This window comes from Culicoides brevitarsis, chromosome 2 (genome assembly GCF_036172545.1).
Source record: "Culicoides brevitarsis isolate CSIRO-B50_1 chromosome 2, AGI_CSIRO_Cbre_v1, whole genome shotgun sequence".
Classification (NCBI taxonomy): Eukaryota; Metazoa; Arthropoda; class Insecta; order Diptera; family Ceratopogonidae; genus Culicoides; species Culicoides brevitarsis.
Genome location: NC_087086.1, coordinates 12,060,876 through 12,083,825, shown reverse-complemented (window position 1 = coordinate 12,083,825; position 22,950 = coordinate 12,060,876). Strand labels below are relative to the sequence as shown.

The 22,950-nt window shown below is 30.2% G+C and overlaps 4 protein-coding genes and 1 long non-coding RNA gene across 8 annotated transcripts in view; 2 read left to right on the top strand and 3 right to left on the bottom strand.

Moving 5' to 3' along the window:
- Positions 1-13,740, bottom strand: part of LOC134832234 (disintegrin and metalloproteinase domain-containing protein 10) — a 39,498-nt gene extending 25,758 nt beyond the window's left edge. For all 4 annotated transcript variants that reach the window (XR_010162055.1, XM_063846208.1, XM_063846210.1 and 1 more), the window contains exon 1: positions 12,550-13,740. Coding sequence is in view for 3 of the 4 variants with exons in the window: in XM_063846208.1 (XP_063702278.1) it covers positions 12,550-12,616 (67 nt within the window). In the remaining variant the exon portion in view is untranslated. The remainder of the gene's footprint in view (positions 1-12,549) is intronic.
- LOC134832263 (uncharacterized) overlaps positions 1-22,950 on the bottom strand; it is a 219,740-nt gene that overhangs the window by 85,271 nt on the left and 111,519 nt on the right. The window lies entirely within an intron of this gene.
- LOC134831035 (uncharacterized) lies at positions 14,031-15,237 on the bottom strand. Its single transcript, XM_063844669.1, has one exon. It carries the CDS (start codon positions 15,200-15,202, stop codon positions 14,132-14,134), a length of 1,071 nt encoding a protein of 356 aa, XP_063700739.1. The 5' UTR covers positions 15,203-15,237; the 3' UTR covers positions 14,031-14,131.
- Positions 16,265-17,109, top strand: LOC134832264 (trypsin-3-like). The gene is made up of 2 exons (XM_063846249.1): positions 16,265-16,479; positions 16,536-17,109. Exons 1-2 carry the CDS (start codon positions 16,265-16,267, stop codon positions 17,107-17,109), a joined length of 789 nt encoding a protein of 262 aa, XP_063702319.1.
- Positions 17,289-18,400, top strand: LOC134832237 (mitochondrial inner membrane protease ATP23 homolog). The gene is made up of 2 exons (XM_063846212.1): positions 17,289-17,531; positions 17,593-18,400. The coding sequence occupies exons 1-2, from the start codon at positions 17,448-17,450 to the stop codon at positions 18,280-18,282; spliced, it is 774 nt and encodes a 257-aa protein (XP_063702282.1). The 5' UTR covers positions 17,289-17,447; the 3' UTR covers positions 18,283-18,400.

The following is a 22,950-nucleotide window of genomic DNA, read 5'->3' as shown; positions in this document are numbered from 1 at the left end:
TATTGTTCGTGTTTTTTCTTATCAGTGTTTGAACTGAACTGCAATTTATTGAAAAATAATGTCAATGGAATCATATCATATGGAAAAAACATGATTCGTCACTTACTGGTTTCACAGAAGTAGAATGAATTTCATCATTTCTGTTATTTAGACAAAAAATTGTTCACTTTTTGATAAAAATATTACAGTTTGAAAAAATTCTCCAATTTTAAAATATTTGTGAAACCTGTTTTAAATGCTTTTTAAAAAATTTATTTATTTTTTTAAATTAATTTTTTTTTTTGAAAAAAAAAAAATTTAAATTATAATTTATAATAAAAAAATAAAAAAAAAATAATAAAATTAAAAAAAAATAAAATTAAAAAAAAAATAAAATAAAAAAAAAAAAAATAAAATTAAAATTAAAAAAAAAAATAAAATTAAAAAAAAATAAAATTAAAAAAAAAAAAATTAAATTAAAAAAAAATAAAATTAAAAAAAAAAATAAAATTAAAAAAAAAAAAATAAAAAAATAATTTTTAAAAATTCATAAAAATGTCTTTAGTCGAGGATAATTTTGGAAAAAATGACAAATTATTTTTTTTTAATTAAATGGATGATTTTTTTTCTTTTCTGCATTTTTTTTACATGAAAAAAATTTATTTAATTTAAATTTATTATTTGTTAAATCAAATTTTGTAAGACTTTTTTTTTGTCAAATTTTCTCCTTTTTTAAGATCTATATGTTTAAAATAATTTTATTAAAAATATTAAAGTAAAGTAAAGAAAAGCAAAAATTTTCCTAAATTTGATTCATTTACTCTGAAGTAAATTAAACTGCCCAGACCTAAAATGGGACCAGACTTATTTGTCCAAAAATTTACTTTGACATTTCTCGTAAATTTCTGTTTGTGACATCCGTCTGACACGCTTCCACGAGCAAACAATAAATTCGTTGTTCAACAACAAAACAGCACCGAAAAAAGGAACAAAAAGCAAATAAAATTTAGACAAAAAAAGAAATCTCATCTACACTTCAATAAAATGAATGAAAAACATTTTACCATCGCTCGCAGCATTTTGTGCTCCTCATTCTCCAAAAAAATACAATTTTTACCACAATTCCAATCATATTCCTTTCCTCTTTTTATTTTTCACACACATCTAACACTCTTCTTTTTTTTTTTAACACAGAACTTTTATTAAATTGACATTATTTTTCCATTCGCTTATTTTTTTTTGTATTTAAATAATTCACAAAACAGCCACGAGCTACATGTTTATTTCGGAGCGCGTAAAGTCGTTGAAATGTTTTCGCTTTTTTGGGACGAAAAAGGGGAAAAACTTCCAGAATTTGAAACTTTTATTCATTATCACGACGCGCACGGATCAATTAACGGAAATGTACGTGCATTTAATTTTGCGTCATTTTATTGAAATGCGAAGCGAAATAAATTAATATGGAATACCAATAAAGTAATTAAAACTGGATTATTTTAATGAATGTGTCTTTATGCGAACACGTTTGCGACAAATTCTTTGCACTTTCATAATTTTTCAGTCTCGTCGTTGTCGCGCTGTCAACTTTGTCAGCTTTTAATTTTTTTTTTAAAGCAGGAATTACAAAACAAGAAAACGAAAAAAATAATACGTAATAATAATTTTTAATTGGATAATAGATTTTTTGCTCGCTTATTGTTGTTACTATATTTACTTAGCGATGTGAACAACCAGCAAACTCATGTAATTGAAAATAATAAAAACTGTCACACTCACAAAGAGATAAAATTTTTTAACAATGCAAACAAACAAAAAATCTTGTTGCAAAAGCTCTTTTTTTTGTCTACTTTGTAAGTTTAATTTAAAATAAAATAAAAAAGAAACCCACACAAAATATTCTCAAAACATGTCGGGAGTTTAGACATGAAATTTTATAAATAAAAGCAGAATTTGTTCATGTATGCAATTTTCAGCTAATTTTATTTTATGCCGAACGGGAGTCGTGTCTCCTAGGTCTCGCAAAGCGTTGTATGCAATTGTTGGTACCTAAATCATGTGTACTTAGGTAGAGACTGGCAGGTCATAGCACTCGCAATGCTAAAATATTCATAAGTGTTCTATTGTGTGATTGTGTGTGTCTTTGTATTGGAGTTTCTAGTGTTTCGGAATGGAGGTGATGCGGAAAAGAGTAGAACGGGCAGGAAGGCAAACGGTTTTTGGTACTTTTTTGAGGTTTAACTGTTAAAAAGAGATTTTTTCGTATTTTTTTTTTATATTTTTGTAAAATTTTTAAGCAAATTTTGATAAGAATCTTTTTTTTTGACATTTTTGATCTAATTTTCTGATAATTTTAGTATTTTTTTTTTTTTTTTTTTTTTAATAAAAATCGAATTTTTTATTAGAAAGAATTATAAAGGAAAAAATTAAATTTATTTTTTTAATTAAATAAAATCAATTTTTTATTTAATTAATTAAAATTTTAATTTAAATAAAAAAATAAATTTATTTTTTTTTCTTTATAATTCTTTCTAATAAAAAATTCGATTTTTATCAAAAAAAAATCAAAAAATAATTTTATTTCATTTTTTTTTTAATTTTATAAAATTAAGACTTTAGATTTAATTTTTAATTATTTCTAAATTTATTTCTAATTTTTAAAGTATTTTACAAAAAGTGCAAAAAAAAAAATACGGTTCATTACTGAATTTTCAAAAAAATTTAATAAATTTATTTTTTTTTTTAATTTTTACAAAAAAAAAAGATCTTTGGATCAAATTTTGACAATTTTTATTGAATTTGGCCAAAAAACTAATTAAAAAAATTAAAAAAAAAAAGAAAAATTATTATTTAAAAATATTGAAGCTTAAATTGATTTAAAAATATTTTTTTTTCAATAAAAAAAATAAATAAAAAAAAATAATGAAAAAATCTCTTTCTTAGTCCGGTTCTCATAAACCGTCCCTCTCTTCAATCCACTATAACAAACAAGTTTGAACAATTATTATTATGAAAATAAAAAAAAACGTTATAAATGCTAAATACAATTCTTCTTGCATTATATTTATTTATGTAAAGGCAACGACTATTAAAACCATTTTTTTATTATTTATTATTTCATTTGCAATTTCAATAATTACTATTATGATGAATCATTGTGCAGCGATTTTAATCTCGTACAGACAAAGCCATTCTCTCTATGCGCGAGTGGAGTGATTAAATTGCGATACTTGCAATTTTAAATTTACAAACAAAATGCGATAAATTACTCGTTCAGTGTAAATTTGAATAAAAATATCGTAACGTGAGTTATTGGCTCGCAAACAAGTTGTCTGGATGAAAAATCAAAAGGACAAAGGTCATGAAAAAAAACTTTCTTTTTGTTCAGTTTTGTTATTTTTTTTTTGTTTTGTTCATCAACATAAAAAAAAGTACACAAAAAGCACAATAAGCCGAGATAAAAGGAAGTAAAATAGAACAACAACGACGCCCACGAGCATCTTTTTTTGCGAACGACAACGAAGACGATGAAAAGGGAAATTTAATTTACCTTCAAAAAGTTTTTAATTAAGAGGCAAACGATAATAACGACAAAACAACGACGATAAAATAATGATAATAAATGCGGCGAAACTGACTGACTGATAGACAAAAGCGAAAAAAAAGGGAAAAAAAAATTTGAAGTCATAAATAAATGAGTAGACGAATAAATTACGAGCAATTTTTCCGTGTTTCTTGGAGAGAAAGTAAAATGGATGGAAGAAAAGATTAAGACGATAAGGAAAACAAGGAAAGGACATGATGATGACGACAGCGGCGGCTGCAAAGATTAACCAACTGTGAAATTGTTTAACGAAATCAGCGGGTCATGCTGTGTAATCCTGCACTGTGTCTTGTACGTTTTAGGTTGCTGTCATTGCGGAAAATTTTAAGCCTCAAGAGTGAAGAATTTTTTGATAGTTCATGATATTAAATTAATATTTTGATGAAAATCCTAATTTTATTAAGATTGAGAGGGTCAAAAATGTCAATTTTTAATAAAAATAAATTTAAAGAAAACTGTCAAAAAATTTTTAAATATTTTTTCTTGTCAAAAAAAGTGACAGCTGTCAAAAAATTTCAAGTTTAATTTTAAAAACATTAAAAAAACTAAAATTTTTCATTTCAAAATTTTTATTTTCACTTGACAGTTGACACTTGTCAAAATGACAGCTGTCAAAATTTTCATTAAAACTTCAATTTTTGAGCAATTTCCTTTTTAAATAAAAAATTTTAGCTCTTAATAATGAAAAAATTTAAAATTTTTTCACAATAATTTAAAAAATCATTAAAATTGCTTGACACTTGTCAAAGTGACAGATGTCAATTTTTTTTTAAATTTAATTTTAATTGAATTAAAGAAACTTTTGTACTTTATAAAATTAAATTAAAACATTTTGAGCTATTTTTTTATTAAAATTTCTAATTTTAATATATTTCTTTTAAAAAATTTTTGAACTGTCAAATTTTGACATATATGACTTTTGACATTTCTCTTGATTAAACTTCAATTTTTCAAATCAATTCAAATAGTGAGCGAAAAAAAATAAAATTTTGTTTAAAATATATTCAAATTGGCTCCAAAATTAAATTTTTCTTTGACAGATGACACTTGTCAAAATGACAGCTGTCAAAATTTTCATTAAAACTTCAATTTTCAAGCAATTTCCTTCTCGAACATCAAATTTTCACTCAAAAACTGAATTTTCACAAAAAAATTTGACATCTGTCAAATTTCACAACTGTCAAATTAATGTCATAGACTCACCCAAGTGTATCCAAAACACTTTCAAAATCGCAACTATCGAAGACAAACCTCGTCGCAAGTCAATGAAGTGCGTCAATATGCATTTGTTTCACTTCCCAAGCACTTTTCGCGCTACATACTTGAAGCGATTTAGTGAACCATGTGACGCGTTTTCTCTTTCTAACCGACCAAAGTCCAGGCGAGCAATGACATTTTCTGGTTGCCGCCTTTTATGACGAAATACAAAGTATGAAAACAAAAAAAAAACGCATTTTCTAGTTCACTTATGTCGGACAATCGACGACAAAATCAACAATTAAAAGGTGAGTTGATACGCTTTCGCTTCACATTTTTCATGATTTAATTTTTTTATTATTATTTTTTTTAAAAAAACACAAAATATGTAACATACTTTAATCGCACTTTAAAAAAAATGAAACTTGTACAAAACGTGTTCAATTCGAGCTAAATAATTATCGGTGAGCACGCATGTATAACCAAATAGCTCAGTAGACGAATTTTTCCATGTTGAGCTTAACCTTGACATAATTTTCCTTTTTATATTTTGTTTTAAAGCATTAAAAGTATTTTTCAGCGTTAGGAATGAAAGGGCAGCCATAAATGGGAATTCGAGATGATGATAATTTGATTTTGATGGACAGTTCAGAATGCGGTGGCGCGTGTGATAGGAGCAGCATGATAAGGGGAGGACAGAGATAGATCGCATGACTGAAGGCTATTTTATTTATGTTTATTTTTAAAAAGGTAAAAAATGCGGTTTCTAGAGAATTGCTTTGGAGTCGAAAGCAATTTGTTGATTAGCAAAAATAATGTTGCTTTTGATGAGAGATGATCAATTTAGCAACAAAATTAACGTCACATGAGTGAGTAATGTGAGGTTGATGTCAGGTTTAATATTTTTTTGTGTTCATGAATTAAAGTGACATAATCCTGAAACGCAAAACGGATTAAATTTAAACAAAATTTTTGATGGCTTGAAATTTTGATGCTGGTTTTGATAAATATTATTTAAAATTAAAATAATTAAAAATTTATTTAAAAGTTTATTAAAAATTTTCCAGAATTATTTTAAATAATTTTGTTTAAATTCAAAAAAAAATATATATTTTTTGCTAAAATCGTTCAACTATTGAATTTTATTTAAAAAAAAACATTTTGAGAATTTTTTTAATTTTTAAAGCTTTTTACTGTGTGTTCTAATATTTTATTTTATGATAAAATTTTTATAACATTTTTAAAAACATTTAAAAAAATATGCAAATAAAATTAAATAAAATATTTTAAAAATTAATTTAAAAATTTTGAAAAAAATTCAGAGTATTTTTTAAAAAATTTGAAAAAAAAATAAAAAAAAAATCAATTTAATTCATTTAAAAAAATAAAAACTCAAAATAAAAAAAATATTTAAAAAACTAATTAATTAAAAAAAAATCTTTAAAAAAATTTTAAATATTTCCAAAATAGATAAAAATATTTATTTAAAATAAAAAACATTAAAAAAATAATTTTTTAAAATATTTTAGTATTTTGTTTTTTCCAGATTTTTATCTTCTAAATATTCTAAAATATTTTTAATTTTTTTTTTAATTATTTAAAATCTAAAATTATTTCAAAATAATTAATTTATAAAATTTTAAAATATTTATCAATAAATAACCTTCAAATCTGCCCTTCACACCGACCTTCCCCCGTATCAAATTTCATCAAATTTTAGTTCATTAACTCAGAAACTCTTCAAAATCCCATAAACAAATAGCATTAACTGTCTAATTGCTTCGCATACACTGCGCGCCGGCTATTGACCTAAACAAACACTTAGACACTCCCGAGGAAAAACAATGCGATTACCGGCTTCACTGTCAATCTCACTTGATCTCTTTACCATTTCTCATTAGTCTCTGTATATTTTTCTTGTTGTTATTTTTTTTCTTGAAACCCATCAGAAAAGTAACATTAACCTTCTCGCACATAAATCCACATCAAACTCGAACGAATGAAAAGAAAGTACATTCTCGGTATTCTCTCACACACTTCTACCACACATCATTTGTCGAAAATAACACAAAAGTAATTTCGTTACCATCCATTGCTTTTACTCTTTATTATTTTTTTTTAATGCTTTTCAACATATTGAACGCAGATGTTCTTAAAAACTCACTTTTCAAAATAATAATGTACTTTACACGTGAAAAAATGAACAAAACGCATTTTACATAGTTAGTCAGTGTATTAAATTAACACAAAAAAATAACTACGAAACACATCATAAAAAAGATTGTTCGTACCACTACAGTCAAAGTACCAAAAAATGAGTTGCGTGCATTGTCTTTTCTTTGGCAGCATCATCATCATCGCACGATGAAAGTATTAAACGTAATCTACGAATCTTTGAAGTGAGTCATACGCCATGAAATTTTAGAAGATATAAAATTATAATAATATTAAAATACAGAAGACGTCGTCAAAAAGATGAACAAGAAGAAGAAACGTGAATGTTCTTGTAGTAATTTGAATATTCTCTCGCAATGCAAATGGAAACAGAGCAAAAATGGTTCACTGACTCAGCTTTGAGTACTGAAAATGTGTGTTTGAGGAAGCAGGGGTGTCACTTGTTCTTTGATTCGGGAGACAAATTTTACTTTTTTATTTTTCAAATAATTTTTTTTTTAAATTTTTGGGTAAAAATTTAAGAGTTTCTCAAAATACCTTATCGAAAATTTTAAAAATTTTTTAAGAAAATTTAATTATAATTTTTTTAAGATTCCAAACCTTATAATTTCCTTAAAAAGTTCAAAATTTCTAAAAAAAATATACTTTGGCCATCAAAAATTTAGACAAAAATATCGATAGTTTTGTTTTTTAATCCATAAATGTAAAAATACTCTTGATTTATTGACTTTTAAACAATTTTTAAATTTTCGGCGGGGGCATACTTCTCATACGTACAGAACTGTACGTATACTCATAGATACAGAAAAGAGAAAAAGTCATAGATGGCGCTTTATAAAAGCAATATTGAAAAAAATTCCTTTACGAATTAAAATCACCGAAATTTAATTGATTTTATGTTTTAAAGAGTTATCGGAAATCTACTAAAAAATATTGATTGGCAAAAAAAAATGACAGCTGTCAAAATTTACCCAAAAATATTAAATTTATGTGTTCGAGAATATTTTTTTTATAATTTTTCTAAAAAAAACTTTAAAAATGCCTTAAAATGTTCAAAAAAAAATTAAAATTTTCAAAATTTTTGACAACTGAGAAAGATGACATGACAGCTGTCAAAATTTTTGTTCAAATTGTCAATTTTTATAAATATTTAAATACATTTTTAAACTTTTATAAGTAAAAAAAAATTTAAATTCTTCATAAAATTGAAATTTCGACAAATTTTTGACAGCTGTCATCTTTTAAAGTTTCAAAAATTTTTTCAAAAGACTTTCAAAGCTTTTCAAAAAACTTTAAATTCAATCAAAACCTGTACAAATTTTATCTAAAATTGTAGATAAATCGTACACCCCTGCCATTAAACATAAACGCTAAAAAACACACAGAGAGCAATAAAAGTAATCTGACAAAGTGCTAAATGTGATTGTCTCTGTTTGTTATTTTGGCATGTCATTGTTTTGTTTTTTGTATTTTTATGTTTAAAAGAAAATGTTCCTCTTCCTACAAAAATTTTCAAATTCCAATCGAAATCGCAAATGATCCAAAGTTACCACAAAAGCAACATCAATTTCAATCAATATTGATACCACCATCATGTCTGTTCTCTATAGAATTCCTCTAAAAACAGTAGCAACAAAACAAAAACCGAGATGATGAGAAGTTATATCTCCTCTACAAACAGACAAAACAACAAAAGGGTAGTACTCTGCTTCTCGATACAGCTATACGATCAATTACAATTATTATTTTACATTTCAAGTTGATTGATATTTAAAGGAACGTTGAGAATCTCAGGGTTCCCTTTTTGTTATATTCAACTAAAACTCTGTGCTTATCGTAAGTTTTTCGAGGCAATATGTATTCATTTGAAAACTTTTTGAAATTTATTTACAACAACAACAACAACAACGTCTTGAGGTACAATCATGACGAGTAAACGGTTGCTCAAGTCTCGGTATTAAATATAATATTTTATAAAGTAGAAAAGTGAGCTTTTGTTAAATAACCCAACTTTTCTCCTTGAATGATTGATTGAGCATGTAAATGAATTTTTGTTTCGATCATGAGTTTTGTATTTTAGGTACCTTCCATTTGTTGTGTACATGTTACTGTGCCTTTTGGTATTTATGATTATTTTGAAAGAAGTTTGAATTTATTGTAATTGATGAGATCGATAAGTGGTCGTTAACTTTTATTTCATCAGGGGTTTCTTTGAAGAATTTATGGATTTGTTGAGGAATTTGTTTGGAAAAGTGGATTTATATTGACGTTTTTCGTTGACGAGAAAAATTACGGTTTTGATGTTGTTGGCAATTTAATGAGGTAAGTTTTTAGCTTTAATGAAGAACTTTAAAGGAAATATTTAATTAAAGAAATAAATTTGACATAAAAAAGTATTTTTAAAAGTGACAGTTGACAGCTGTCCAACTCAAATTAAGCTGATATTTTTTAAAAAATATGAATTTCTTTTGAAAATAAAAATTTAAAGCTCAAATGAAATTAAGTTGTTCAAAAAAAGTTTGGAAGACGAAAAAAACTAACAAAAATGACAGCTGTCAAAAAAAAATTTTTTCACATATTTCGGAGTTTTATTCAAAATAAAATTGTTTTTATTAAAAAATTAGATTAAAATTGAAAAAAAAATTCTCATTTTCAAAGAATTTTCAGAAAAAAACATTTCCGAAAGATGACAGTTGACATATGTCAAACAGAAATTTAATTAAATTCTTAGATTTTAAGAGCTAGAGAAGTTTTTTATTTGAACAATTTTGAATTAGATTTAATCGTTTTTCATCGTTCAAATTGAAATTTTCAAAAAATTGCCTTTTTGAATTGACAGTTGACAGCTGTCAAATTAAAATTTTGTCAAAATACATAATTTTCTTATTATAAAAGAATCTTTCGATAAATACTTTAAGTTCTTTGAATAAATTTTTTTTTTGTTAGAAATATTTAAAAATTAGGCGCCTGAAATTGACAGTTGACAGCTGTCAAACTAAAAATGTCAAAAAATTATTTTTTTTTTCAAAAAATTAAATTGTTGAACCTATAAAACCTCATATAACTGTCACTTCATTCACCCATATTTGACAAATTTCCTCAACAAAAAAAATTTCCCACATAAAATTTTTTTCTGATAACTAAAATATTTTTTTGCTGCTCTCCATAATGTCTAACATTAATCGAACAACAATTGTTATTGTGTTGTTATGTAAAATTGTTGTTTTTTTTTGTGTCCGTTGCTAATACACGGCATTGTTTTTTTCATTACTTTTATGGGCTGCACTGTATGCAGCTAAAAAAACCGTTTGAAACTGAACAAAACTGAGAGTACTTGGCAACAACAAAAGACTTTATGTCATCTGTTTGGTAAAAAAGGGACAGGTTGATGGTTGTTTGAAATGAAAAATAAAAAAAAAGTATTGACTGATTATTCCGGCGTAAGTGTGACAGACAAGTGATTGAAGCAGAACAAGGAAATGAACGGATGATTGCGTATCGAGGGCGAGCTTTTTCGTTTTGTGTGTTAGTTGAAATAATTTGCATCTTCCGACAGAATGTTATCTTATCTAGATTCGAGTAATTAGAAAAGTTTTTTTAAGGGATTTTTTTTCGGTCCCTTGAGAGTTTTTATCTTTTTGAATGAAAAAGATACAAAATATTCAACAACAAGAGCAATAAAAAAAAACAAAGAATTATCTTTAAAGACTTAACATATGTTGCTATTATCATTATTATCAACATCATCGTGACGATCGTTTGTCTCATGGCACAACAGCGCGACATGAGAGACCTATTAAATTTTAGCTGATTTATTACTTTATTAAACAGCAGAATTCTGCACGTTCTTTGTGTAGGTCTCACATCACAAATTAGTTTCCTCCCTGCGTATTCAATTTAATATAATACGATAACATTAGTGAACAAGTACGAGAGCGAGAGAAAATGGAGATGGATGGCATTATTTGTAGTTCTAAAGAAATCACTTCCTTTCGACTCGACGTCGTCGTCGTAGTCGTTGTCGCTTTTTGTTCGCCAAGACATAAAATACAGCTGATTCAAGCCGATTAAAAGATAAATCAACGGAAAAAGAAGATAGTGTTTTGTTTCAACTTTTATTATTGCGTTTGATCTCTCGCTATCTTGCTTTTCTGGGTTTCGTTTTGCCCTCATCATCATCATCATCGTTGCATTGTCTGGCGAATGTTGTGTATGAGAGAAAGAAGACGGTTAATGAGGGCACTTAATTCCATTTGTGTGGTTCACGTATCCGGAATGAACGAAGGGATTAGTGTTAATAATATTTACTCGGTGACGATGGAATGGGGAGATGCTGGATTGTATTTGCATAACGCGGGTGATGTTGACGATAAATGTGAGTAAATGATATAAAGCGCATTTGTTTAATACGATTTTTAGTGATTTTTTGTTAGATAATGGAGTTTGATATGATCAGTTTGGTATTTTTGTTTCAAATTTTAAAAAATTTATAGATACAATTTTCAGCTCTTAACATTTTTAAGGCTTTCTAAATTTTTCAGCTCTTTAAATTTTTTAGCTTTTCTAATTCTTTCAGCTCTTTAAATTTTTTAGCTTTTCTAATTCTTTCAGCTCTTTAAATTTTTTAGCTTTTCTAATTCTTTCAGCTCTTTAAATTTTTTAGCTTTTCTAATTCTTTCAGCTCTTTAAATTTTTTAGCTTTTCTAATTCTTTCAGCTCTTCAAATTTTTTAGCTTTTCTATTTTTTTCAGCTCTTTAAATTTTTTAGCTTTTCTAATTCTTTCAGCTCTTTAAATTTTTTAGCTTTTCTAATTCTTTCAGCTCTTCAAATTTTTTAGCTTTTCTAATTCTTTCAGCTCCTTAAAACTGTTAACTTTTCTATATTTTTCAGCTCTTTAATTTTTTTAGTTTTTCTAATTCTTTCAGCTCTTCAAATTTTTTAGCTTTTCTAATTTTTTCAGCTCTTTAAATTTTTTAGCTCTTCAATATTTTTCAGCTCTTTAAATTTTTTAGCTTTTCTAATTCTTTCAGCTCTCAAATTTTTTTTTAGCTTTTCTTAGTTTTTCAGCTTTTGAAACTTTTTAGCTTTTCAATATTTTTTAGCTCTTCAAATTTTTTAGCTTTTCTAATTTTTTCTGCTCTTTAAATTTTTTAGCTTTTCTAATTTTTTCAGCTCTTTAAATTTTTTCGCCTTTCTAATTTTTTCAGCTTTTGAAACTTTTTAGCTTTTCTAAATTTTTTAGTTCTTTAAATTTTAGAATTTTTCAAGTTTTAAAATTTTTTTGGTTTAATTTCTTGCTCTAAATTTTTACTTTCAGACATAAAACCTTCCCAAAAGCACCCTATGAGCACAAATTTTCTCATCTGCGAGATGCATCTGCTGCACTGTCAACGACACAACAATCGATAACCATCTAGCTTCCCCTTTGTATCGCATGTGGGCCATCATACACACAACATTCTCACCTCATAAAAGTATCATAACTCACTCAGGTGACATTTTCGACCGACATCTAATCAAGTCATTCATCTGCTTACTTGCACTTGGCAAAAATGGGACTGCAGGCTACTAAATAATTTAAAATTTTGCTACTTACCACTTTCTATGTGAGGAACAATCAAGAATGTTGAAATAAACAGCAATAATCCACATTTTGGTCTCATTTTAAAAACATTCACTAATAATTTTTTTTTGCAAATTTTTTTTCTATTTTCTATCGAGAATTAAAATTTTCTGCTTTTTGAAATTTTATATTTTTTTATTAGCTTTACTCCATTTTTGATCACAAATTCACTTTTTCTGCACCTTATTGCACTTATTTTCGTGTGAAAAGCATCATTTTCTTTGATTTATTATTATTTTTCTTGTATTTTTTGACACGCAGCAGAAAAATATATTTATATATCGACGAACAGCTGATTGAAAATTGGATTTACTAATAATAATAATAACAAACAAAAAATGGGAAAACTCGATTTTCTGCGTTCACTTTGACTTTTCGTAGGGAAATTATCGAGATTTTGTTGGAAAGACGCTGGCTTAGGACTTGTTTCCCATTATTTTTCAAGGAGATTATATTTTTTTTTTGTTTTTTTCTGACACAAAAAATTCATGCAATTTTCTCCTTTGTTCACTACACTGCGATTTTGTATGGAAATTGATGCTAACGAAGTGTTGTGTGTCGGAGTTGGGAGCTAGAGCGCATGACGTTTGTTGTCGGTGGCCACCGAACCTCTTCTTGTTCTTCTTACACCACCTAAATAACCTTCACTTGATGTTGATGCACAATTTTTTATTTTTTTTCCTCGTCGAATCTTAAAAATTCTGAGTATTTTTCATAATTTCATAAAATTTCGTGATAATTTTTTTTTTCTTATCTTTGTTCAATTTTGCTCCGTATCGAAAATCCGAGTCCGTGCATCAGAGAGATGCAAAAAGAACAATGGAACGGAGAACGGCTCGATTGATACTTGATACTTCGTCGTCGTATGTTTGTTTGTCTGGCTCTCCGATATTATATTGCGTGTGTGTTTATTATAAAAAATTAACAAAAAAAAAAACTAAAATGAAAGGTGAGTACACAATGCACAACACAGAAGTGGAGAGAAAAGATTCTGGTTGTTGTTTGCCACTTTTTGAGCAGGTTTCACGGCAATTTATTGTCTTTACACTACACTAAAACTAAGACGACGCATTCTCGGAGCGTTTTTCACTATTTTTACTAATTATTTTTGTCAATTTTCTAGTTTTTTTCGCTAAAATTACGGAGCACGAAGCAAACAGTTGTTACATTTAGCCCAATCTGAAATCAACAGTTTCGAGACGAATGAAAGTCGTTTTTTTTCGGGAGAAACCCTTATCGCCCCCGCGTTTAAATTCGCACGAAAACAGTACTGGGGGGCATTTGAGACGAATGAAAATGATAACCCTTGAAGATTTCAGCGCCATCTGCGACATGAAAACAGGGAGGCTCGTAACTGAATTGCATGAGGAAATCTTATTGACTGAGTGAGTCGGCTGAAAGTGAACTGTTATAATATGGGGGCAATGCCCCCCCCCCAAAATTTTAAGTTTTCAAAGGAATTTTTCAGAATTTGGGGATAAAAAATTTTATTTGTTCTGTTTGCCCTTCCAAAAATTTTCGCCTTGCTACGCCCCTGGAAAAGCCTAAAGAAATACTATTGTTTTTTTGTTGTTGAAAAATCATCTTCGAATTCATCCAGATAATCTTCATCTCTGAAATTGATATCCTCATCTCCTACATCTTCAAACTGTGCAGTTTCATAGGAATTTATGGAGTTTAATTTGAACCTTTTTCTGTCTGTTTTGTTAAAGTCTTTTGATTCTAGATACTTTTTGAACTTTGATCTCAACATTTCTTCAGATTCGGCGGATTGAAGTTTGAGATTTTCAACATTTTGTCCTACATTAATGCATGAACTTTTTCCCTCGTACACTTCCCAAGCTGCTCTCACTTTGTCTTTTTCTCTACTGATTTTCTTCAAAATATCCGCTTGATTCAATCCAAAAACATTATGTTGCATTTCGGGTAAGGGATTTTCGTCAAGTTCTTCATCTTCAATTGCTTCGAGTGCTTTTATTTTCTTCACAACTTCGGGCGATAACGTGCTTCGCAATTCAAGATCTTCTCTTAGTCTGTCAGCCATCATAATTGGTTTGTGATCTTCTGGATAGTCGGCTATCTTCAGCAATTCCTCTACTTCATTCACACGTGTTGCTTTTTTATCCTTCACAAAGTTTATGAATGGAACAACGCCCATCACTCGAAGCTGCGATAATTCGTGTTTCAATAAACCCGCTGTTCTTTTCAAAGTTTTCTCTATTTCCATGTCGTTTTCTATTTTCCCGCTGGCAACCCACATAACGTTTACCATTTTGAAGTCTTGCGCAACCTTGACTTTAGTAATCTGAATGCCTTTACCCAATAACTCTTCTGATATGTCTCCTGTTGCCATCAAATCAGTGATATTTCGCATAAAGAGTTTTTCCAACATATTGATTCTCCGCAGTCCTTGTTTTGTAGGCTCTCGTTTCTTCGGAATGTTGGCTGTCGACAGAGCATGAATGGTTGATGAAGAATCGGTTGATTCATACCACACTTTCTTTTCCTTTTTTCCCATGAGCGAAAGTTTCTTCATCACTCTCGATATCTGATTCGATGACGTACCATAACTGCAATTTTGCCATCGATATATCAGAGAAATATGACGATTTTTCAGGCAATTCATTTTTTTTTTGTTTTGATTCAAAGTACTACTGTATTTCTCATGATCCTTCGAACGCAAATCTCAATAGGGTATCATATGGTATACTTACCTGACAGCATATAACAGTATCACTTTCGATCGTCTCATTTCGTCACGATGGATTTCGCGCGCAATTCAGTCACGAGCCTCCGTGTTTTCGTGTCGCAGATGGCGCTGAAATCTTCAAGAGTTATCACTTTCATTCGTCTCATTCGATTTGTATCCTATTGTATCTTCAAGTATCATACTTTATTTTATTGGTATTTTCAGGTAATTTTGTTTAGTAATTTAATTTAGAATTCAGAAAAACTTTGATTTTTAGGTTCAAAAAATTAATTTTGAAAATAAGAATTATTCAATACTTTCGTTAAAATCAAATTTTGAATGCAATTTGTCATGAAAATTTGATATCTTTTGAAATAAAATACTTGAAATTTGCATAAAAGGATCATATTTAAAAAAAAATGGAAATTTGCTTCAAAATTTAAGTTTAGTTTAAAATTTAAAAATCGTTTGTTAAAAATTTCTTTAAAATTAATTAATTAAATTTTTTTTTTGAATTATTTGGACAATTTTTTGCAAAAAAAAATTTGAACCTAAATTTATTAATTAAATTATTTATTTATTTTTTGAATTTAGTCACAGATCAGTAACAGATCAATAATCAGTAATTTGACAAAAATTGTTTCAAGTTTAATTTTTTTGGAAGAATGTTTATTAAAAACATTTTCTTTGTAAAATAAACTTTAAAATTTCTTTAAAAAAATATTTTTAGAAAAAAATTTTGAGATTTTTTTGGATTTTTCGTATTTTTACTGCCAAATTCGTTAAACAAAATTTAATCCTGACACATTTCCATCAAATGTAGGTCACTTCAACATCATTAGCAGTGATTTGGCGATGATTGGTTTGACAAAATTAAGTCATTATCGACATGCAATCAGTCCTTTTTCCTTCCAATTTCATTATAAAAGAGAGCAATTTTTATTTTCGCTCATTTTTCTATGAATTTTCGTTCTAATTTGTTCAGAAATTCAAAGAAAAATGAAATTTCTTCGAATTTTCTACTACATTCATCTCATTTTGTCAGTGCAGAATAGCAAAATTTTCGCATATCGCTTGGAAACGCCTCATCAAGGAAAAATTGTGAATGGAACTGAAGTTGATATCGCAAATTTTCCGTATCAAGTATCACTTCAAGCTCCAAATCACTTTTGTGGCGGAAGTATTATCAGTAGTAATTTCGTTTTAACGGCAGCGTAAGTTCATTTTTCAACCATTTTATTTAAAAAACTTTAAAATTTCTAATTTTCAGTCATTGTGCCGTAATTTCCTTAATGGTTGAAGATCTCTTCATTCGTTCCGGAACTTCTAACTGGAATGTCGATGGACTTCTTTCTCGCGTTAAACTCATCATCCAACATCCTTTTTATAACCCTAAAAATTTGGACTACGATTTCGCGCTAATTGAGTTGGAAGTCCCTCTAACGTTCAATGACGTAACTAAGCCGATCTCGCTCGTCAACGAAGATTACCAGATCTTTGCGATGACGATGGTAACTGTTTCGGGCTTTGGCGAAACTTTAAATATCTTGCAGAGTGACACACATTTAAGAGCTGTTTCATTGCCGATTGTGGCAAAAATAAAATGTAATATGACCTACGCATTTTTGGGCGGAATTACTGATCGCATGATCTGTGCTGGATACCAAAATGGCGGCAAAGATTCGTGTTTTGGCGATTCTGGAGGTCCATTGGTTGATCCAAATGGACTTTTAATTGGAGTTGTTTCATGGGGATTTGAGTCCTGTGCTTCGCCACACTTTCCGGGAGTTTATGGAAGAGTTTCTGCTGTCCGAGATTGGATACGGGAATTAGCAAAAGTCTAAATTTATTCGGATTTCATCTGAAAAATTAAAGTTAGTGACGTCTTAAAGGCGTTTTTAGTGAAAAATATCAATAAAAATGAAAGTCAACTTACAATAACGGTCTTTAAAAAAAATAATTTTTGAATAAAATACTAAATGGATGCCGTTCGTTGTCATCCAGTGCCTCATTGAATATCTGTTTTCACTTGCCTTCTTCTTACATCATGTCTTATTGATGCATTTTCCGGTTTTTACTGCTATTTTTCGCAGTAATTCCTAAAATTAAAAGTAATTTTCGTTAGTATTCGATTCAAAAAAGGTTCGCAAAGTGTTTGAACTGCTTGACACTTTCACAAAACATGACCGGCAATCAAGAAAAGACTGGAGACACTTCTTCCAAAGCTGCTGGACAGAACAAAAGTGATGTTTCCGACGAAAATTGGGTGAGTTTTATACTTTAAAAAATATTTTTCCAACAATTTTTGATGAAAACTCTCTTTTTAGGGTTACGATTTGTATCCCGAGCGTCGCGGCGAGAAATTCAAATCCAGTTGGAAACGCATTCTGATTGGCAAAGAAGGCAACGAGTACGTCGACAAGACCAAATGCGAGCGAAATGTCTACAATTGCGTCAAAAATAGCCCCTTGGTGAAACTCATGATGGGCGCTCTCAAAAGTTCGGGGTGTCCCATCGACATTCGGCGTCACATTTCGTGCGAAGTGTGTGACGAAAGTGTCAGCGGTGGCTACGATCCGCAAGTCAACCAAATTGTCGTGTGTCAAAATAACGCGAGAAATTTTGGTTTTGTTCAAGGCGTTTTGTCGCACGAGATGGTTCACATGTTTGACTATTGCCGCAACAATTTGGACTTTAAGAACATCGATCATCTGGCGTGCACGGAAATTCGGGCTGCCAATCTTACGCATTGCAGTTACACGAGTGCCTTTGCGCAGGGCGATGCGGGCGTCTTTCGGATCAAAAAAACGCATCAGGACTGTGTTAAATCGAAGGCACTGAGTTCCGTGTTGTCAGCGAGAAATGTCACCGCAAAAGAAGCCATTGATGCCATTGAACGAGTGTTCCCAAAGTGCTATAACGACTTGGAGCCCGTGGGACGTCGGATACGAAGAAATTCGCCGGATATGCATCGGGCGTACGTGGAAGCGCCGTTATATGGATACGATGTCGATTAGTCAGTCAAGCAATTTTTACCTAAAATTATAGTTGAAAAAGTAAAGTTTAAAAAAAAATTATTTACTCTTTTGTTTAAGAGAAAATTAGAAAAATTCGAACATTCATAGGTCTTATTGAGAAAAATGTATTTCCTTCAAAATTAGTTGTTTGATAAGGGCTCAGATAAGCTTTCGCATAAATTTTTTTTACAAAACTCTGATTTGAACCATTTTCTTGCAGATACTTTTTCAGGAAAATTTTATTTGGAGGCAGTTGAGAAAAATTCGAACTTTCCAACCTAATCGATATCAAAGGAGAAGAAGACTATCAAATATCTGGAACTACTCTTGAAACAGTTTTGGTAGTTAAGGATTTGGAAATCTGGCTCGATGAGAAAATTACCCTTCAGCAAACATGTTGATATTATCGTCAGTAAGGCTAATTCAATCTTAGGACTCATCAAGCGATTTGGAAAAGAGTTTGAAGACATATTCGCAATCAAGTCACTCTTTGTATCTCTAAGTAGTAGTCTCTGTTATTGATTACGGAAGCTTGATTTGGATGCCTTTTCAACAATCAAACATTAAACGACTAAAATCTGTGCAAAAACAGTTCCTCATTTTTTGTCTGCGAAATTTGGGCTGGAAAAAGAACCAACTGCTTCCCTATAAGCATCGCCTGAATTTAATTGATATGCTAACTGTGAGTGACCTTCAAGTGTCTAACTGCTCTATGTTCGTTTATGATGTCCTCAATGATAAAATAAATTCTAGTCATATTTGCAACGCATTTGAATTACGCCCTATAACCTACAACTTAAGATAACAAAATCCTTTTGTAGATAAAACTGAAAAGCTAAAACTGATTTTCATCTTTAATTCATCCTGTGAGAGCCATTTCCGATGCTTTTTCAGAAAAATGAGAAAAATTAAGGAATTTAATTTATTGTTCACTCGTCATCTTCACATGACTCTGTTTCATAGACGCAGTGACAGAACCAATCCTCTTTATAATCTTCTTGCAACTCCACGAGACGCTCATCCAAGATCTGTTTCATCATCGCATCCGACATATCCGGATCAAACATGTGCCCATCAGGATTGTTTCGGAACAAATATTCCGCCAAATAGTCGATTGGATCTTGGGGGCGAACTCTTGCAACTTCCACTAAGCCTTCAGTGAGTTTTGGCACGATATATTTTATCAAATATTTCCTCAACGGCAAACTACAAGCTTCGATATCCATGATTTCCTTCTTTTTCAAGGCTTTTTTCACTTCTTCCTCTTTTTTCAATTGTTTTTCTCGTGCCAACCGTTGTTTTTCCAACTCAGCTCTGATCGCGGCTTCTTTTCTTTCCTTCGCGCGTCTTTTTATCTCTTCACAACGACGTTTTTCCTCGTCTCTCCTCGCATCGCTGATGAGATATTCATTCCGTGGACCCAAAATTTCCTTGGTTTTCAGGTAAATCGAGTCGATACTCGTTTTCAAGTCGATAACAACTTCGAAGGGGATCACGCCATGCTCCAACATGAAAATGTACAAGGATTGATCTTCGTATTCCGTTTCCAAATAGCTTTCGAGACGACGTCTTTCGTGCGTTTCGATGGTTTTTTTGATGCTCGGACCGAGAATGAGTTGATCGAGGTCTTGGAAGTCAGGAAATGGGCGACACGGATCGTCTTCCAAAAAGGTCCAAGAGTTATCTTGCGTGGAATTTCCTCCGAAAAGAGTGCAAGTCGAAGTAGAGCACGAATAATTTTGCGTTTCAACGGGGAATCTGTCTTTAAACTCGCGACAAGTGCAGGTTTCTTCCTTTTTGAGGATCGATTCGTCCCATTTGAGGTAGATGAAGATGTCGGGACGCAAATTTTCCTTGATTTGAAGTAAATTTTCAGAAGAAATCTTCTCGGAAATGGTTTCTGGATCACTTTCGACGTCAGAATCGTCTTTTGAGCTCGAAACAATTGAAACTTTTTTCTTTGACGGCTTTTCTTTTGGAATTTCAGTGTGACTTTCAACTAATGTCTTGTCCGAAATTCGTTCAGTAACGTCATTTTGTGCTAAAAATATTCTTTCAACGATGTCAATATCATATAAAAGAGTGTCGATCACGTATCCTTGATTTTTGGTACATGCGTTGGAGGTCAAAAGCTCAGAAAGGTACCTAAAAAGTAAAAATTTATGAAAAAATGTCAAAAAATTATAATTTACTCACTTTTCCTGCAATTCTTTAATGGATTTTACATCTTTCGACTCCAAAGCCCTTCGAAGGACACGAATTTCTTCCCTCCATTTGTCTAAATTTTCTTTTGTTTCTTCCACGAATCCTTTGAAAAGCTCATTTTCCATCAAAACTTCACTTTTTTCCGTACTTTCCAAATATTGTTCGCCTTTTTTGATCTTTTTTTCCAGTTTCAGCATCGAGTCATCCAAAATTTCATCAGGATTGATGTACTGCGAGGCATAATAACAAGCCAAAGCCTTCGCCAGAGTAGTTTTTCCACAACTAGGAGGCCCGTGGATGATAATTTTGATGGGTTTTATGGCATGTGCTTCGTAATATTCATCCACTGTGCGGGAAATTATCTCATCAAAGTCCTCGTTGAACTCAAATCCATCGAAATTTGAAGGCACCATGTTGAGATTCAGGGTCAATTTGTCATACGATCGTTGCTTTTGATGAAAAATCGATTAAATTTCATTCAAAAGTTAAAATTTCAAAACTTACCGTTAACAAATTATGATCAATTAGCAACATTCGCTCTTTCGGAACAACTTTTAGTCGAACGTCGTTGTTGCCGGTGATCGATTTAGCGATTTCCAGTACGAAATTTTGATATTTTATGAATGGATTGAAGGCCAAAAGGTATTTTTGCTTGAAAATTGTCTCAGATTCGATGATATTTTTAACTATTTTAGCGAATTCTGTCACGTGGATCAACGGAAAGTTGTTAAGACCGAACATTTCGATGTCTTGCTTGTTGTAAAGACTCATTTTGAAGAAATAATGGAGAATATCTTCCTCGAAACCGAAAGTTATGCCCGGAAAAACCACTAAAGTCTCAATTTTATCCTTGAATTTTGTTTGGAGGTTCGTAATTTCTTGTTCCAATCGTAAATGACGACGATAACATAGATGGGGACGTCTTTTGCGATAGTCTTTGTCCGAAAGTTGTCCATTGCTGAAGAGAAAAAATTAAAAATTATTATTTTTTTTGAGAAAATTCAAAGATAATAAGGAGAAAAACTTACTTTTCGGTCATTGCCCATGTCATCAAGGTCGAAATCAGCAAAAATCTTTTCTTTTTTTGAACGGTTGATGCATTTTTTGCCCAATTTTCTAATAATTTCACAACTTCCAAGGCTTCGTTAACGGCGCTGATGTCAAAATTCGCATCGAAAATCAAAATGTCATGACCCAGGATGATATTTTCATATTCTGGCATGTCTTGATCGATGTAAAGGTCGATGAAGTTGTTCAAATTTTCTTTAGAGCTGACGTTAAATGGGTCGAAACATGAAGTTATTTGATATTGAGTCGTTTTTATTTCAGATTTAACAGTTTCTGATGGATTTCGAATCGATTTTACAGCTTCATGAACCGATTTTGAGACATTTTCTGCAGAATTTTGTTCAATTTCTTGCTTTGATTGAACATTTTTGACCTCTTCAAGCCTTTTCAGCTCTTGAATAATGGCTCTTCCATGATATGAACCTCCGTTGTGAATGAAAATTTTGATAACTTTTGATTTTTCTTCATTTTCTGAGATTTTTTCTTCAGTTTTTGTCTTTGATGGTTGCTTTGAAGGCCTTTTCGGGGCATTTTCTTCAGAATTTTCTTCTGTGAGGTCCATTTAAAGCTAAAAATTTAATAATTTCTGATAATTTTGATATATTTTTACCGATTGCTTTGATCAATTTTGAAAATCTAACGAAAAAATGTTCTTACCTCGCATTTTTCGGTGACTCCCTTGAAAAATTTGAACGTTCAATGTCAACAAAGGCATTAACACTTAACTTTTTAATCGCTTTCGATCAGTATCTGGTCCCAAATTATTTCCTTCCGACGTCGTAATTGGCCTATATAAAGCTTTTTCAGAGCTGAATTTTCCTTTATTTGTATTTTTAACGTTTTTTGTGGAAGTTCAGTCTCCAAAAATTAAAAAAAAAATAAAATGCTGGAAAACGAGCAATGCGACATGATTCCGTGGATCATCGATATGGCCATGAAAATGTTCTTTCCAGGTAAGTTTTTTAAAATTTTTTTAATTTCTTTTTTTTAAATTAAAAATTTTTAGGAAACGATGCTGAAGAATCTGAGGAATCCATGTCCGGAGAACAAACCACAACTGAAGCAATGTAAAACACTTTTATCAATAAAATAATTTTTTTTGTTAGAAATTTAACAACTTTGGTGATTTCATTGTCGAGAAGAATTCACGTCGCGCACAAATTAAAATTAAATTCAAAGGAATTTTGGTTGAGTGATTTTTACTGATTCAAGAATGAAAAAAGTGCATTTTGCATGTTAAACTTTGAAAATTGCAATTAGAATCGCAATCAGGTCGGATAAACTTCATGCCGAGAGAAAAGCTTCGAGCGTCAGATGTCTTGAAAAAATTATTTTCAGACTTTGAGTGAGCAAAATTCAATCGAGTCGGTAATGCGTAACGGAAAATGATGACGG

Excerpts from the sequence above, each read along its gene's own strand:
- LOC134831035 (XM_063844669.1), bottom strand. The coding sequence starts at position 15,202 with ATGAATTGCCTGAAAAATCGTCATATTTCTCTGATATATCGATGGCAA.
- LOC134832264 (XM_063846249.1), top strand. The coding sequence starts at position 16,265 with ATGAAATTTCTTCGAATTTTCTACTACATTCATCTCATTTTGTCAGTG. Across the intron at positions 16,480-16,535 it reads AATTTCGTTTTAACGGCAGC|TCATTGTGCCGTAATTTCCT; the intron begins GTAAGTTCATTT and ends TCTAATTTTCAG.
- LOC134832237 (XM_063846212.1), top strand. The coding sequence starts at position 17,448 with ATGACCGGCAATCAAGAAAAGACTGGAGACACTTCTTCCAAAGCTGCT. Across the intron at positions 17,532-17,592 it reads ATGTTTCCGACGAAAATTGG|GGTTACGATTTGTATCCCGA; the intron begins GTGAGTTTTATA and ends CTCTCTTTTTAG.